At 57.0% G+C, this 15,016-nt stretch overlaps 1 protein-coding gene across 1 annotated transcript in view; it reads right to left on the bottom strand.

Moving 5' to 3' along the window:
* Positions 1-267: 267 nt before the first annotated feature.
* The window catches only part of NXN (nucleoredoxin), a 20,544-nt gene continuing 5,795 nt past the window's right edge, over positions 268-15,016 (bottom strand). Inside the window, exons 4-7 of the mRNA XM_026450479.2 lie at positions 13,964-14,070; positions 4,557-4,736; positions 3,138-3,262; positions 268-631 (exon numbers count right to left, since the gene is read on the bottom strand). Of these exons, the coding sequence (XP_026306264.2) occupies positions 449-631; positions 3,138-3,262; positions 4,557-4,736; positions 13,964-14,036 (561 nt within the window). The 5' untranslated portion in view covers positions 14,037-14,070 and the 3' untranslated portion in view covers positions 268-448. The remainder of the gene's footprint in view (positions 632-3,137; positions 3,263-4,556; positions 4,737-13,963; positions 14,071-15,016) is intronic.

A 15,016-nucleotide genomic window follows, 5' to 3' on the forward strand; every position in this document is an offset into this window, starting at 1 on the left:
AGGCTCAGGCCCTTTCTCAGCTCTGCCTCCACACAGGTGTCCCCCGGCGGTTCCCCTCTGGCTGTCCGGGGCTCTGTGTGTGCTGATGCCGGAGTCCCAGCCCGAGCGGGAGCCACTGGCCCTCCACGCTCACTCTGCCCTGGAACACCCTGGCAAATCCTTCACCAAAAGCAAGTGACTTTGCAAGAGTGATGCAGCCCCCACTCTGGCTGGGCCATGGCCCCAGGCATCCCACGCTCCCAAACACGGTGGATTCTGCCGCTGCTGGACTCCGCGCCCCAGGGTGCTGGCTGAGGAGTTTAATGCAGAAACAAGGCACCACAGAGAGGTTGGACACTTGGGTGGTGTGGTTCGGGGCACGCTGGGTAAGTCCGAGGGCGGAGGGAAGGAGGGGGAGGAGGAGGAGAAGGCTGAGTTTTAAATAACGTCTCAGGAGGCCGGAGCCAAGCTAGATGGGCTCCGGTTTGAGCTTCTCTGCTAGGAAGTCATTCACAAAGGCCTCCACGATGGCGGGGGTGATCTCCTCCACGTCCATCACGTACTTGGCCCGGGCTGACATGTCCAGGATGGTGAGCAAAGGGGCCGCCTCAGGCAGGTTGGTGTAATCTCGCAGGGAGTCAGTCATGTCATCCTGAAGTCGTCAGGAGGGAGAGAAGACCAAGACGGTTTAAAGAAAGGAGCGGGAGAGTCCCCTGGGCCCAGTCTCCCCAGGTGTGGTAGCTCCGGGGGCTCCCAGCACGGGAATGGGAAGCAGGGAACCCTGCCCTGCCTTCGGGAGGAACGGGCTGCTTTGTAAAATTCTCTCTTGGCATCCACCCCCCGAAACCACTAGGTAAGTAATCTGTATTTAATCATTTACATATTTATTAGCATAAACGCCACTTTCACACGTCCTCAGCATTTTAGAAATGTCACGTCTTTTTTTTGTTTTTAAGATGAAGTCTTCCTCTGTCACCCAGGCTGGAGTGCAATGGCACGATCTCAGCTCACTGCAACCTCCGCTTCCTGGGTTTAAGCGATTCTCCTGCCTCAGCCTCCTGAGTAGCTGGGACTATAGGCGCCCACCACCATACCCAGCTAATTTTTTACATTTTTAGTAGAGATGGGGTTTCACCATGTTGGCCAGGCTGGTCTCGAACTCCTGACCTCAGGTGATCCGCCCACCTCGGCCTCCCAAAGTGCTGGGATTACAGGCGTGAGCCACCACACCCGGCCTAGAAATGTCATAGCCTCCGACTGTTTATTTTTGTAACCAACTGTCAATGATTTGCGGCCCCATTGTCGGTTATCTGAGGCCAATCTGTACTTCAACCCTGGAATGTTTTTAAACAGAGACAGCTCACTCTGCTCCCACCGCCCGCCCCCGCCCCGTGGTTTCGGGCAGGACAGGATGCACAGCCAGCCAGTTCAGAAGACAGGGCTACTTAAGCCCTGTGGAAGCTGACGCTGCCTCACTACTTATCTGAGAAGGAAGCTGGTACTTGATCCTACATTCCCAGCAGCTGTCCTGGTCAATTTCCCTAATATCAGATACAGCCTCACACAGATACCAAGGAAAACACAGAAATCCAAAGACAAGGAGAAATGATTTGTAACGGAGCTACCTTTTTTTTTTTGGAGCTACAGTCTCTTTCTGTCGCCCCCGCTAGAGTGCAGTGAGGCAATCGTAGCTCACTGCAGCCTCCATCTCCTGAGCTCAAGCGATCCTCCCTCCTCAGCCTCCTGAGTAGCTGGGGCTCCAAGCAGGCAGCGCCATGCCTGGCTAATTTGTATATATTTTTGGAGACACAAAGCCCAGCCCAGCCAGGCGGAAGCCAGCAAACAGCCTCGGAGGAACCCCTGGTCCACTCTGAGCCTAGCCTCCCTCCCCTGTGAAACAGGACGGCCACTGTGTTCCCAGCCAGAGAGCCTCAGCCCAGGTGAAATAGGCGGCCCCGGGCCTGGTGTACAGAAAACCTGCAGATGCTCCTTCCTGGCCTGACACCTCTCAAGGCCGCCCCCGCCCGTGCCCGGCTCTGGCAGTGCTGCAGCCATCTTTTCTCAGAGTCATTCTGCAGGGCTCAGAGCTCCCGCGTGTGGCGCAGCCTCCGGGGCTGGGCTTGATGTGCAGTGGCTGCGGCCGCCCCGAGGCAGGGCCTGCAAGCCTCTCTGTTCCCCTCCACCCTCGGGCTGAGCAGGTGACTGGAGCCGCCTGGGAGGGACCCAGGGGCTGGGCAGGGCCAGCTGCTGAGGAGGTGATGAATGGGTGGTGCAGGGTGTCTGGCTGCCGCTGCCGCCTGCCTCCTCCGTGCCTCTCCTGGGATCCCAATACAGCGTGGAATCAGCACAGGGCTCTGACCAACCGGAGGTACAGATGGGTGGGCAGAGGGCAGGGGGTGAGGGCGGCCTCCAAAAGTGTCTGTCGGTCGGTGGGTGCCGTGGGGTGGGGAGGGAAGGGGAGGGGAGGGGTGGGGAAGGGAGGCAGCAGCGCAGGCGTGGAGGAGACTCCCGGCTGGAGGAACTCAAGACCGAGAGCCTGCACTGCGCTGAGCCGCGGAGACGCCCCTGTCTGCAGGGTGCAGGGCGCAGGGTCCCACGCCCGGGATAACGGGGCACCTGCGGGAGGGTGCTCTGCTGAGAGCCCCACTTTCTCACCCTGTGAAGTCTCCTGATTGGTCCAGCCCCGCTGGAGACCTCGAAGGGGCAGCCTGGGTGAAACAGACGGGGAGCGGCAGCAATTTCCAACCTCAGCCCTCACCGGGCCGGCTGGGTGACCGCGGGTACACGTGGCAGCCCCAGCCAGGATCCCGCGGATGCGACCGGCCCACTGCAGCCAGCGCGGAGGCACGAACCCAGCGTTTTGTAAAGCGTCAGGGGCCTGGTCGTGGTCCAGCCCCGAGGGAGTAGGTGGTAGGTGTGGCTCGCTCCGCGGCAGCTCGGGTGGGAAGCGCCCCGGCTCTTCCCCTGCGGCCCTGAGGCTGCCGAGCGGGGACGGCCAGAGGCAGCAGCAGGGGAGGAAATGGTTTCCCACGGCGAATGGCCACCTCTTCTTGCCACGTTTGTCTCCGGAGCACAGGCAGCCCTGGGGCCAGGACCCCTCGTGTGCCCGAAGTCCCTGCTGGTCCAGGCCTGGGGGCCCAGCCTCTCCCCGCACTCACCTCCCCGGCTACGAAGAACAGAAGCGGCGCCTCCTCCTCTTTGGCTTTGTACTTGGCAATGATTTTCTCAGCTATCGGCTGAATCAGCTGCTTGGCTGCCTCGGACTCTCCGTCATCCTCAGAATCTGTGATTGGCGTCGGGGGGAGAAACACTGGCTTGTCACACAGAGCGGCACCCGCGGAGGGGGCCTGAGCTGCAGAAACGCCCCCCTGAGCAGCCCCTGGATGGACACGGACTTCCTTCCTGCACACACGTCCCAGCAGCAAAGTTCCCAGAGCTCGCCTGCACCAGGCTCGCCCACCTCACGGAGCAGCTATGGGGCCCCATGTAGAGAGTCTCTCCACTGCATTCCTCACAAACCCACCGCCAGGCTGAGCTTCCCCTAAGCCAGGACCTGAGGCACCTGCTAGTTTCTCTCAGCCACAGAATGAGAAGCCACAACCTCCGACCTCCGACTTCCTAGTGAAACTGGTGGTGAGGGAGAGGGGTGAGGACCGTGGTCTGGTCAGCGGCTCTTTTTGTTGTTTTTTTGAGGCAGAGTCTCGCTCTGTTGCCCAGGCTGGAGGGCAGCGGTGCCATATGGGCTCACTACAACCTCTGCCTCCTGGGTTCAAGTGATGCTCCTGCCTCAGCCTCCCAAGTAGCTGGGATTACAGACATGCGCCACTGCACCTGGCTAATTGTTTTGTATTTTTAGTAGAGACAGCGTTTCACCATTTTGGTCAGCCTGGTCTCAAACTCCTGACCCCAGATGATCCACCCACCTTGATCTCCCAAAATGCTGGGATTACAGGCGTGAGCCGCCACGCCCAGCCTCGCACAGTAATTCTGAGTTGTTGGAGGGGAGCCGTAAGTCCAAGGCAGAGGGCCAGGTTTTGCAAAAGGAACCAGGGTCACCCCACCAGACTGCAGGGAGCCTGGCGTGGATGTGCCTGTGTCCTCCTGGCCCAGCTGGGCAGTCACCCTTGGAGCACAGAGTGGGTGAGACGGGAGACGGGGAGGTGCAGGCGAGGGCAAAGGAGCCAGGGCAGCCACGGGGCGGGAGCAGTTCATCCGAGCACAGCGGACCCGCAGAAGCAGCCTTGGTGAGCCTCGGCCAGAGGGGCCCAGCCCCCGGCAGCTGCTGTGTGTGCAACCCGCCCCTTTCCAACAATGGGTCTGTGCATGGGGTCCCGAGGGCATCCTCGGCCTGACCTGTTCTGCCCAGCTGGCAGCTGGGGAGCAGCTAGGAGGGAAAGTGCAGCTGCAGCTCCCACAGGGCCATGAATAAATCATCGGGGTCAAAAGCAAGGCTCTGGGGAGAGACAAAGGCCCAGGCTTGCACTGCTAGTGACAGAGAGAAGCTGCAGGGACAGGCTCCTCCCAAGTGAGGCCTCTCCTGTCCCGCCCCCACCCAGGCCCCCCGGTGAGCTTCATACCTACAAAAAGGACGAGGCAGGGGCCCTCGTTGAGCTGCGTGGCGTTGGAGTCGGAGAGCTCCAGCACAGGTTTGGGGTGCCAGGGGAACTCCCGGCAGTCCTCGTCGTTCAGCACCTCCACCCGCCCCTGCCGCGTGATCACCTCGCCCTGCGGGTCCAGCACGATGAGCGTGGGGATGCCTGAGGGGAAGAGGGGGTGCTTGTGGGGGTGCCCGAGGGGAAGAGGAGGTGCTTGGCCACTGGCCTAGGAGATGCAGGCCCTGCCTGGCAGGAGGCTCGCGGAGTCCAGCCGGGGTCCCACCCGCCACAGAGGAGCCCACCGAGGACCTAGTCCAGGCTCACAATGAGGAGTCCAGGTCTGAAGTCACAAAACCTGGGGAGAATCCAGGCCTGGCCAGGGGGAGCCATGGAACCTGCTCCAGTGGGCCTGTAACCTGTCACCTTCGTATGTCAGGGCCTCAGCGTCCTCAGCTGCAACCTGATGAGGGTGGTGTTGTTCCTACCTTATTTTGCTATGGAAAGATCAATGAGTTCACGCGGTTAAAGAACTTACACAGTTTGGGAGGCTGAGGTGGACGGATCACTTGAGGTCAGGAGTTCGAGACCAGCCTGGCCAACATGGTGAAACCCCGTCTCTACTAAAAATACAAAAACTAGCTGGGCGTGGTGGTACACGTCTGTCATCCCAGCCATTCGGGAGGATGAGGCAGGAGAACTGCTCGAACTTGGGAGGCAGAGGTTGCAGTGAGCCAAGACTGCAACACTGCCCTCCAGCCTGGGTGATAGAGCAAGACTCCGTCTCTAAATAAATAAATAAGAACTTAGCACAAGGTCTTGGCACATCAGAGCAATCGCTCACTGCTGGCCTCCTAAAGAGATCCCAAAGACACAGAAGACCCTCCCCAGCTGCAGGGGGTCAAACACAGAACAGGCGGTGCAGTGACCACACGGTGGACGTGCTGTGGCCACCAATGCGAGAGGAGGGGCCCTCGCCCGGCCACAGTGAGTGCAGGGCCAGTGCGGGAAGGAACCTGAGGCTGGCTGCACAGAGAGGAGGACAACTGACTGCAGCCTCCGCCGTCTGCACCCCAGCCCCCCTCCCTCCCCAGGGCTGGGGAAGAAAAGTAACAGAAAGCTTTCCTGCAAACCACAGGCAACCCCAACCAAAAAGCTTTCAGTGAAAACTCAGGGAAATCCCCACGGTGGTCACAGCTGCATGTGGGTTTTCCGCGTCTCTGTTCTTCTAGCCCACTCCCGGCAGCCTGTCCTCCAGCCAGGGCTACGCACCGCCAGCCGCGGCCCACTGAGTCGGCCTGGGCCCACCCTTCGGGGACCTTTGTCCCTCCATTGGCAGCCGCTCCCCCCACACACCCTGCACGTTCCAGATGCCTCTCCTCCTGGGCTGCCCAGAGCCTGAATTTTATGTGAAAGCCAGAGCAATTTAATATTTATAGATTCCCAAGTATTCGGTCAGTAATTTGCTCCGCTGACATTTTCCTTCCCTGTCGGGGGGATGCCGACGTACCAGACACACAGCCCTCGTGTTTCGTACCCTGCTGCGGCCACCGGCACAGCGGGCGTGCCTGCCTCCGAAAGAATCAATGAATCCATTATGTTCACACCTATGAGACGAAGTGGCTGTTTCAGGCAGCAGGTCCACAGAGAACGGGCTCTCGAGGACGGCCACTCCGACATCTCACACACACCCAAGCACAAGCACACACATGCACACACACACACACGCAAGCACAAGCAAGTGCACACACACCCAAGCACAAGCACACACACGCACACACACACACACGCGCACGTGCGCACACACACACCGTCGGCTCTCGCTGGGGCTTCTCGGATGTGCTCAGCGTGGACAGCGCCCCTGAGGAGCTGCGTGTGCTGCCACACAAGAGACCTGGGCACTTCCAGCCACATCCTCATGGCTGCATTTTATCCCCCGAGGCCGGGGTCCACGCCAGCTGTGTCCATCCACGAGGCTCGCAGGCTGGTCTCGAGACAGCAGCCCAAAGGAAACCGGGTCCAGGGATCACCACAGGGACAGCTGGCCGCACGGGAGCCCCTCCCGTCACCACAAGCCCTTCTCAAAATCCGCCCGGCAAGGTCCTTCCCCAGAGTTGGTGTGTTTCTGAGATCGGGCAGTGATGAGCACGGGGGTAAACCAGAGCCTCTGCTGCGTGTGCCCCGGCGTGGGACCCCTGCTGCCGCCATAAGCCCCGCGGCCGGCCCACGTGTGCCCCGACGTGGGATGCTGAGTGGGTCTGTGGAAGACAAGCAGGCACGGGGGATGGAGAGGGAGGAGAAGCCAGTCTGAAGGCAAAGCTGCGCACTTCCCGGCTCAGCGCCTGGGGCTCTCCGAGGGCCTCCTCCGAGGGGCCTTCTTTGTGACCCTGGCTGCAGCCTCTTCTGAGTCCATGCTTGTGGGGCCCAGGACAGCAGGGCAAGGACACGGAACCCCCACCTGGCTGCTGAGGGGCACTCAGCGGCTTCCCCCGAGGAACAGTTCCACCGGGATCACGCCTAAGAGCCTAAGACGAAGTGTGCAGGGACGGGCCGTGTTGGCCCGTGTGACTGTCTGCATCAGCAGAAACCAGCTTGGGCCCAAGGAAGCCACTCGTTCTTGGCACCTGCACGGGGGAAGCCATTGGCGTCTGCTGTGCCAGGCTGTCTCCCCCTGGACTGGTCCTGATGAGCTTGGCCTACAGCCCCGATGAGTACGTACCCTCCAAAGATGAACCAGGGGCAGGAAATGGAACTGGCTTCTGCGGCGCGTCTGCCCAGTGCTGGCACGACACAGATAGCTAATCCTCATCACAGGCGGGGCAGGCAGTACCGGGATCCCCCTTACGGATGGTCAAGTGACCCCCAAGGTCACCCAGCCAGGCAGTGGTTACACTGGGGACAGGAACTCCGTTCTACCTGTTGCAGAAGCTGCTGCTCTTTCTGCCAGGCCATGGACGCTGCTGGGTTCTCACAGCACCTGGGATGGGGACTGTCTTAACCAGGGCAGGGGAAGTCCTGTACCTGCAGCTTTCTGCACCACCCACCTCCCTCTGCTCCTGGGGGAGAAGGTTGAGACCACAGTCACCTCTTCCCTTTCTCCCCCTTCACACACTCCCTGTTCCACCAGCCCTTGAAGCAGGTTCTCCGAAATACAGGTTTTTTGTTTGTTTGTTTGTTAGACGGAGTCTCGCTCTGTTGCCCACGCTGGAGTGCAGTGGTGCAATCTCGGCTCACTGCAACCTCCGCCTCCTGCGTTCAAGCAGTTCTCCTGCCTCAGCCTCCCAAGTAGCTGGGACTACAGGTACGCACCCCAACACCCGGCTAATTTTTAGTAGAGATGGGGTTTCGCCATGTTGGCCAGGATGGTCTCGAACTCACGACCTTATGTGACCCGTCTGCCTCGGCCTCCCGAAGTGCTGGGATTACAGGCGTGAGCCACTGCGCCTGGCCCGAAATACAGACTTCCAACGAGAAAGCACGGCGAAGCCTCTAACGGGAAATTCACAGGGAACCAGGCCCACAGGGCGCCTCTGGAGGGAACGAAAAAGGAACAGCCCATCGCTGCTCTGCCTGAACTTGTTTCCCTGCGTGGGTGGCTGGGGCGCTTGGGGAAAAGTACAGCTGGAACTCCAAGGAGGATCCAGGCAAGTCAATTCCCTGTTTTATTTTTTATTTATTTATTTATTTTTGAGACCGAGTCTCGTTCTGTTGCCCAGGCTGAAGTGCAGTGGCATGATCTCGGCTCACTGCAACCTCCGTCCCCCGCGTTCAAGCTATTCTCCTGCCTCAGCCTCCCGAGTAGCTGGGACTACAGGCGCCGCCACCACGCCCGGCTAATTTTTTCTACTTTTAGTACAGATGGGGTTTCACCATATTGTGCAGGCTGGTCTCAAACTCCTGACCTCAGGTGATCCGCCCGCCTCAGCCTAACTGCTGGGATAACAGGCGTGAACCACCATGTCCAGCCACTGTAAAATACTTTTTAGCAGAGTACCTGGTGTATTGATATTGTAAGTATTCCATAAGTATTGGCTATTATTATACATCAGTTTTGTATACTGATTTCGCCATGGTTTCACAACATGGTTTCGCCATGTTGGCCAGGCTAGTCTCAAACTCCTGATCTGAAGTGATCCGCCCGCCTTGGCCTCCGAAAGTGCTGGGATTACAGGCGTGAGACACTGCACCCGGCCAAATCCATGTTTTTGAAAGGGACAAAGGAAGAGAGTCAAGAAGGGAACAGGATGAAGAAGGAGGGAAGCAGAAGAGGAAGAAAGCAAAGGATGGGGAGAAGTCAGAATGGGAGGAGGACGCACAGGAGGGAAGGAGGAAAACAGAGAAGAGGATTCGAGGCTGGAGGAGAAAAGGGCCCTCACCCCTGCCACCCAGCACCAGGCTGACGCCACCCGCCAGCCACCTCTGGCTGCTCCCGCGTCTGCTCCAGGCCCTACACAGCCCTCAGGCCGTCTGGGCAAGGGAGCCAAACCAGCCAGGGCCCCCGGTCTAAGAGAGAAAGGGCTGTAAGTCTCCCTGCAAAGAGTGCTGTGCTCCCTGGCGGCCGAGGATTCCTCAGACAACTGCTAACAGGGTCTGTCTTTTGCCAGGTGTGTCGACAACGGTCTCCTTAGAAAAGGAATTTTCAGCAGCGCCCACGGCTGCACATTCCCCAGGCCACGTAAAGCTCTGGGAGGGGAGGGCCCCAGCACTCTGGATGTCAGTTATTCCCACGAGACCAGGAGGTAGGGGGACGCCGAATGCCAGGTCCTTGGTGAGCTTGGTGGTCCTGTGGAGAGGGTCACACAGCCCAGCTCAGCCCGGGGCACCGAAGACAGCCAGCGGCCAGCCTGTCGGCAGCAGGGGGACTTTTGGCCAGGCTGGCCTGGGCGGCAAACTCATCATCAAGGCCATGGCAGAGGCTGCCACCCTGTGAGACGGGCAGCTCAAAGGTACAGCCTCGAGGCCCCAGTTCCCCCACCCGTACCGCCCCCCAGATGCCTGAAAACACTGGCAGCATTTGGCAGGCCTCCTTCACTCAGCAGGTGATTCTTAAAACCCCAAGATGCTTGCAGGACCTCGGGTTGCTGGGTTACCCATTTCTGCTTTTTTTTATTTTGGAGACAGTCTCGCTCTGTCGCCCAGGCTGGAGTGCAGTGGCGCGATCTCAGCTCACTGCAAGCTCCGCCTCCCGGGTTCAAGCGTTTCTCCTGCCTCAGCCTCTCGAGTAGCTGGAATTACAGGTGCCTGCCACTGTGCCCGGCTAATTTTTTATTTTTAGTAGAGATATGGTTTTCACCATGTTTGCCAGACTGGTCTTGAACTCCTGACTTTGTGATCCACCCGCCTTGGCCTCCCGAAGTGCTGGGATTACAGGCGTGAACCACCACGCATGGCCTGGGTTACCCATTTTCATCCAAGCCTCTCAGGAGAACACTCTGCCCTTATGTGACTCAATCCACAACATGACCAGCAGTTCAAGCCACTGCCCCAGTGTGAGTCCAAAGACGGGCCAGGTGGAGGCAGCTCCCTTTGGTGATGGCAGGGGAGGTACCTGGCACTGCTCTGTGGAAGAACCTTCATCCAAACTCTTCAGCGGGAGAGAAACAAGTGAGATAGGACTGAGACCCCAGGGCACACAGTCAAAGAGGGAGCAGGACATCCCCAGAGATGGCCCCACAGGATGTGCAGACCAGGCACTCCAACAGCCTGGACCCTGCAGAGCGAGTGTGAGTGTGTGCGAGTCTGTGTGTGCGAGCGTGTGTGAGGGTGCAAGTGTGCATGTGTGTGAGCGTGGGGGTGTGTGTGTGAGTGTAGGTGTGCGTGTGTAGGTGTGTGTGTGCGTGTAGGTGTATGTGTGTGTGCCTGTGTGAGTGTAGGTGTGTGTGAGAGTATGAGTGTGTGTGAATGAGCGTGTGTGTGTGCATATACGTGTGTTCACATACCTAGAACACGTCCGTTGAATGAGACTGGAAGCTGTAACCACGGAATCATACAAAAGCTCAGAAGTACTCAGAATTCAATAAAAAATACTGGTCAGAGTTTTGTGATGCTATGAAGCTTATGAGCGAACGCACAGTTCCTCCAAGTTCAAAGGTGTTTCGGCCCAGCCTGGCCACATTTACATATCCTCAGAGGCAAAGAAAGGCAAACTCCCATTGAGGGATGGTGCGGTCTCAGGAGGGCTGCTGGCTGCTGAGACCAGAGAGAAGCCAGAACTGATTTACCAGTGAAACCAGGGCTGAGCGAGAGGCTCTGAAGGAGAAACAGCCCCTGGCTTGGAGGGCAAGGACACAGGGCACCACAAAGAGGCCATTGACGCAGACTGAATGCCGGACGTGGGGCTCAGCCTAACCTCGAGGCACTGAGAAGATGCTTCCAAAATGATATCCCTGGAATGATACAATGATTTCCTTCATACATGAGCATCTTTCAAACCTAGGAAGATCTGGAATTAAGTTTAGAAATATGAATCAAACTCGTGCCACTGACGTTTTGTGTGTCAATAAGTGCAATTTGAATAAAAACAAATTCAGTTTTTATTCAACTGAAGGCTGTGGTGGGCAGTTTTTATTCAACTGAAGGCTGTGGTGGGCAGATCACCTGAGGTCAGGAGTTTGAGACCAGCCTGCTCAACATGGTGAAACCCCGTCTCTACTACAAATACGAAAATTATCCAGGTGTGGTGGCAGGTGCCTGTAATCCCAGCTACTCGGGAGGCTGAGGCAGGAGGATCGCTTGAACCCGGAAGGCAGAGGTTACAGTGAGCAGAGATTGTGCCAATGTACTCCAGCCTCCAGGTGACAGAGCAAGACTCTATCTCAAAAAAAAAAAAAAAAAGAGCTGAGCACAGTGGCTCACACCTGTAATCGCAGCACTTTGGGAGGCTCAGACGGGTGGATCACCTGAAGTCAGGAGTTCGAGACCAGCCTGGACAACATGGTGAAACCCCATCTCTACTAAAAATACAAAAATCAGCCCGACGTGGTAGCATGCACCTGTAATCCCAGCTACTCAGGAGGCTGAGGCACGAGAATCGCTAAAACCTGGGAGGCGGAGGTTGCAGTGAGCCGAGATTGTGCCACTGCACTCCATCCTGGGCAACAGAGCAAGACTCCGTCTCAAAAAAAAAAAGGACAGAACCTTAGAAATTAGAAAGTAGGGATCTTGGGGCCAGGCGCTGTGGCTCACACCTGTAATCCCAGCACTTTGGGAGGCCGAGGCGGGTGGATCACGAGGTCAGGAGATCAAGACCATCCTGGCTAACTAGGTGAAACCCCATCTCTACTAAAAATACACACACACAAAATTAGCTGGGCGTAGTGGCGGGTGCCTGTAGTCCCAGCTACTTGGGAGGCTGACGCAGGAGAATGGCGTGAACCTAGGAGGCAGAGCTTGCAGTGAGCAGAGATCGTGCCACTGCACTCCAGCCTGGGCAACAGAGCGACACTCCGTCTCGAAAACAGAAAAAGAAAAAGAAAGTAGGGATCTTGGAAGGCCAAGGCAGGAGGACTGCTTAGGCCAGGAGTGCGAGATCAGCCTATGCAACACAGTGAGACCCTGTCACTACAAAGTCTTTAAAAATCAGCTGGAGTGGTAGAAGGCTGAGGTGGGAGGATGGCTTGAGCCCAGGAGTTGGAGGCTGCAGTGAGCCATGATTGCGCCATTGCACTCCATCCTGGGTGACGACTGAGACCAAAAGGAAAAAAATGTAGGCATGATACCGCTAACAAGAAAGAGGAGTGTGGGCGGGAGACACGCAGACTTCCTGAGTCATGGAACCCAAGGATGAAAGAGGGATGCTTCAGGGCAGAAGAGTGGCACTGAGGGAATTCGGGGCAGCCGTCGTGTTCCCTCTAACGCAGGCCTGCTGAGGAGAGAGGCTGGAAGAGGAGCAGGGAAAAAGGACGAGAAGCCAATAGTGAGGGGTGCGATGGTCATGGGACCTCTGCCAGCCCCACTTCCACATCCCCCACCAGCTCTGCCCCCTGGGGGGCCACAAAGGCCTATTCTTGGCGATTCTGCCCCTAGAACAGGCTGTGGATTTTCTTCTATTTTGGCGGTTGGAGGCAGTGGGATGCAGTGACTCTGCCTGAACTTGTACTTGTGAGAACAGTGCTACTGACCGGTGAGATCAACATGAAACGCTGCCCAGGAAGTAACAACACCAGAAACCAGACTCCTCCGGCACGCGGGCCGCACACTCCTCGTCACCCCAAAATGACAGTGAGCTGGAGACAGTCAGGGACAGGGACAGTGCGGGGGTGGGAGGGGGGCAGAAGCTGCGCAGACCACGTCCTCTCCCCACAGGCAGGGCCATCTGAGGCCTGACATCGGGCAGTGCAGCCCCAAGCCCGTCGGCAACCCTGACACCGTGTGTGCTCAATGTGTACATCAGAAGTATCAGTGAACAGGCTGGGCGCGGCGGCTCACGCCTGTAATCCCAGCACTTTGGGAGGCTGAGGCGGGAGGATCACCTGAGGTCAGGAGTTCAAGACCAGCCTGACCAATTTGGTGAAACTTCACCTCTACTAAAATACAAAAATTAGCCAGGTGTGGTGGCGGATGCCTGTAATCCCAGTTACTGGGGAGGTCGAGGCAGGGAATCGCTTGAACCTGGGAAGGCGGAGGCTACAGTGAGCCGAGATCGCGCCATTGCACTGCAGCCTGGGCGACAGAGCAAGACTCTGTCTCAAAAAAAAAAAAAAAAAAAAATTTAAAGAAGTATCAGTGAATGACCTGCCTTTGGGATTTCTCTTCCAGTCTAGCTTACATGTCACTACCGCATTGATCTCCCCTTAATCAAATGGCCACGTCATTTGGGAGGCTGTGCTCCATGTCCCAGTCATATCAGAATCCACACGCTGGGCAGTGAGAAGCAGCTGTCTTACTAAGACAGTATTTAGTATGATTATTATTTTTTGAGACGGAGTCTCCCTCTGTCACTCAGGCAGGAGTGCAATGCTGTGATCTCAGCTCACTGCAACCTCCACCTCCCGGGTTCAAGCGATTCTCCTGCCTCCGACTCCCGAGTAGCTGGAACTACAGGTGACCGCCACCACGCCCGGCTAATTTTTGTATTTTTAGTAGAGACGGGGTTTCTCCATGTTGTGCAGACTGGTCTCGAATTCCTGACCTGAGGTGATCCGCCTGCCTCAGCCTCCCAAAGTGCTGGAATTACAGGTGTGAGCTGCCGCGCCCAGACTGACAATACTTATTTTTTAAAAATGGATTAGAATTCACACCAGGAAAATTCTACACTGCGGAGAAACATGAGAGGAACATGAATATTCATGGAAATAATGATGCCTTTCTTCTTAGAGGAAAGCCAAAGACACGGTGGGCCCAGGCGAGCAGGTTCTCAGGAGCCGCAGGGAGCCGGGGCCTGGAGCACCTACCTTGGATTCCGTACAGCCGGTTGAGGCGTGACCGCCGGGCCTCGTCAGTGTAGGGGACGGCGAGCCAGGGCATCTCACTGAAGTACTGTTTGAAGGACTCCTCTGACCTGCAGAGAGACACATGCAGTGAGCACAGCTCAGCGTCCCCACTGCACCACCGCCAAATCCTCCCACCTGTGCCGAGTTCTGCCCAGGGATTCGGCAGAAGCCGGGGTTTCCAATCACTTGCTTCTCAGGCCACCGGCTGTGGGAGTGTGTTATTCTACCCAGGCTGGGGTCCACTAAGAAGCAAATGCCTCCACACAGCAGGCGGGTCCCACCTCAGACGCCAGCCCACTTCAGCTGCTCCCATCTGAGCAACGTAACTGAAGTCCAGCTTTCCACTTCTCAGCACAGACAGGTCTTTCCTGCTTCAGAAGCTTAGATGTGCACAGTCACTGCATACCCGTGGGAGTTCTAATTTGTGCACGGAACAGTGACTTATATGGGGCCACAAATTGAAACCAACCATATACCTTTGATTCCACATGTAAAAAACCCTAGGAAAGGCACATCTACTCAAGCGGCAGAAGAGGATCAGGGGTTTCCTGTGGCTGGGTTTATGGGAGGAGACGGACCCAAGGAAGCTACAAAGTGATGAAAATGTTCTGGGTCTTCTCTGTGGTAATGGTGGTTACATGGTACGTACATTGGTCAGCTGAACTGTGTACCTTAAATGCATGCAATTTATAATGTATACATTATGCTTCAATAAAGTTGATGCTTAAAAATTTTAACGAGTAATTGTGGCCAGGCACAGTGGCTCGCACCTGCAATCCCAGCACTTTGGGAGGCCAAGGCGGGCGGATCACGAGGTCAGGAGATCGAGACCATCCTGACTAACATGGTGAAACGCCGTCTGTACTAAAAATATTTAAAAAATTAGCTGGGCATGGTGGCGGGCGCCTGTAGTCCCAGCTACTCGGGAGGCTGAGGCAGGAGAATGGCGTAAACCTGGGAGGCAGAGGTTGCAGTGAGCTGAGATCCAGCCACTGCACTCCAGCCTGGGTGACA

The sequence above is a fragment of the Piliocolobus tephrosceles genome, chromosome 16 (assembly GCF_002776525.5).
Source record: "Piliocolobus tephrosceles isolate RC106 chromosome 16, ASM277652v3, whole genome shotgun sequence".
Taxonomy (NCBI): Eukaryota; Metazoa; Chordata; class Mammalia; order Primates; family Cercopithecidae; genus Piliocolobus; species Piliocolobus tephrosceles.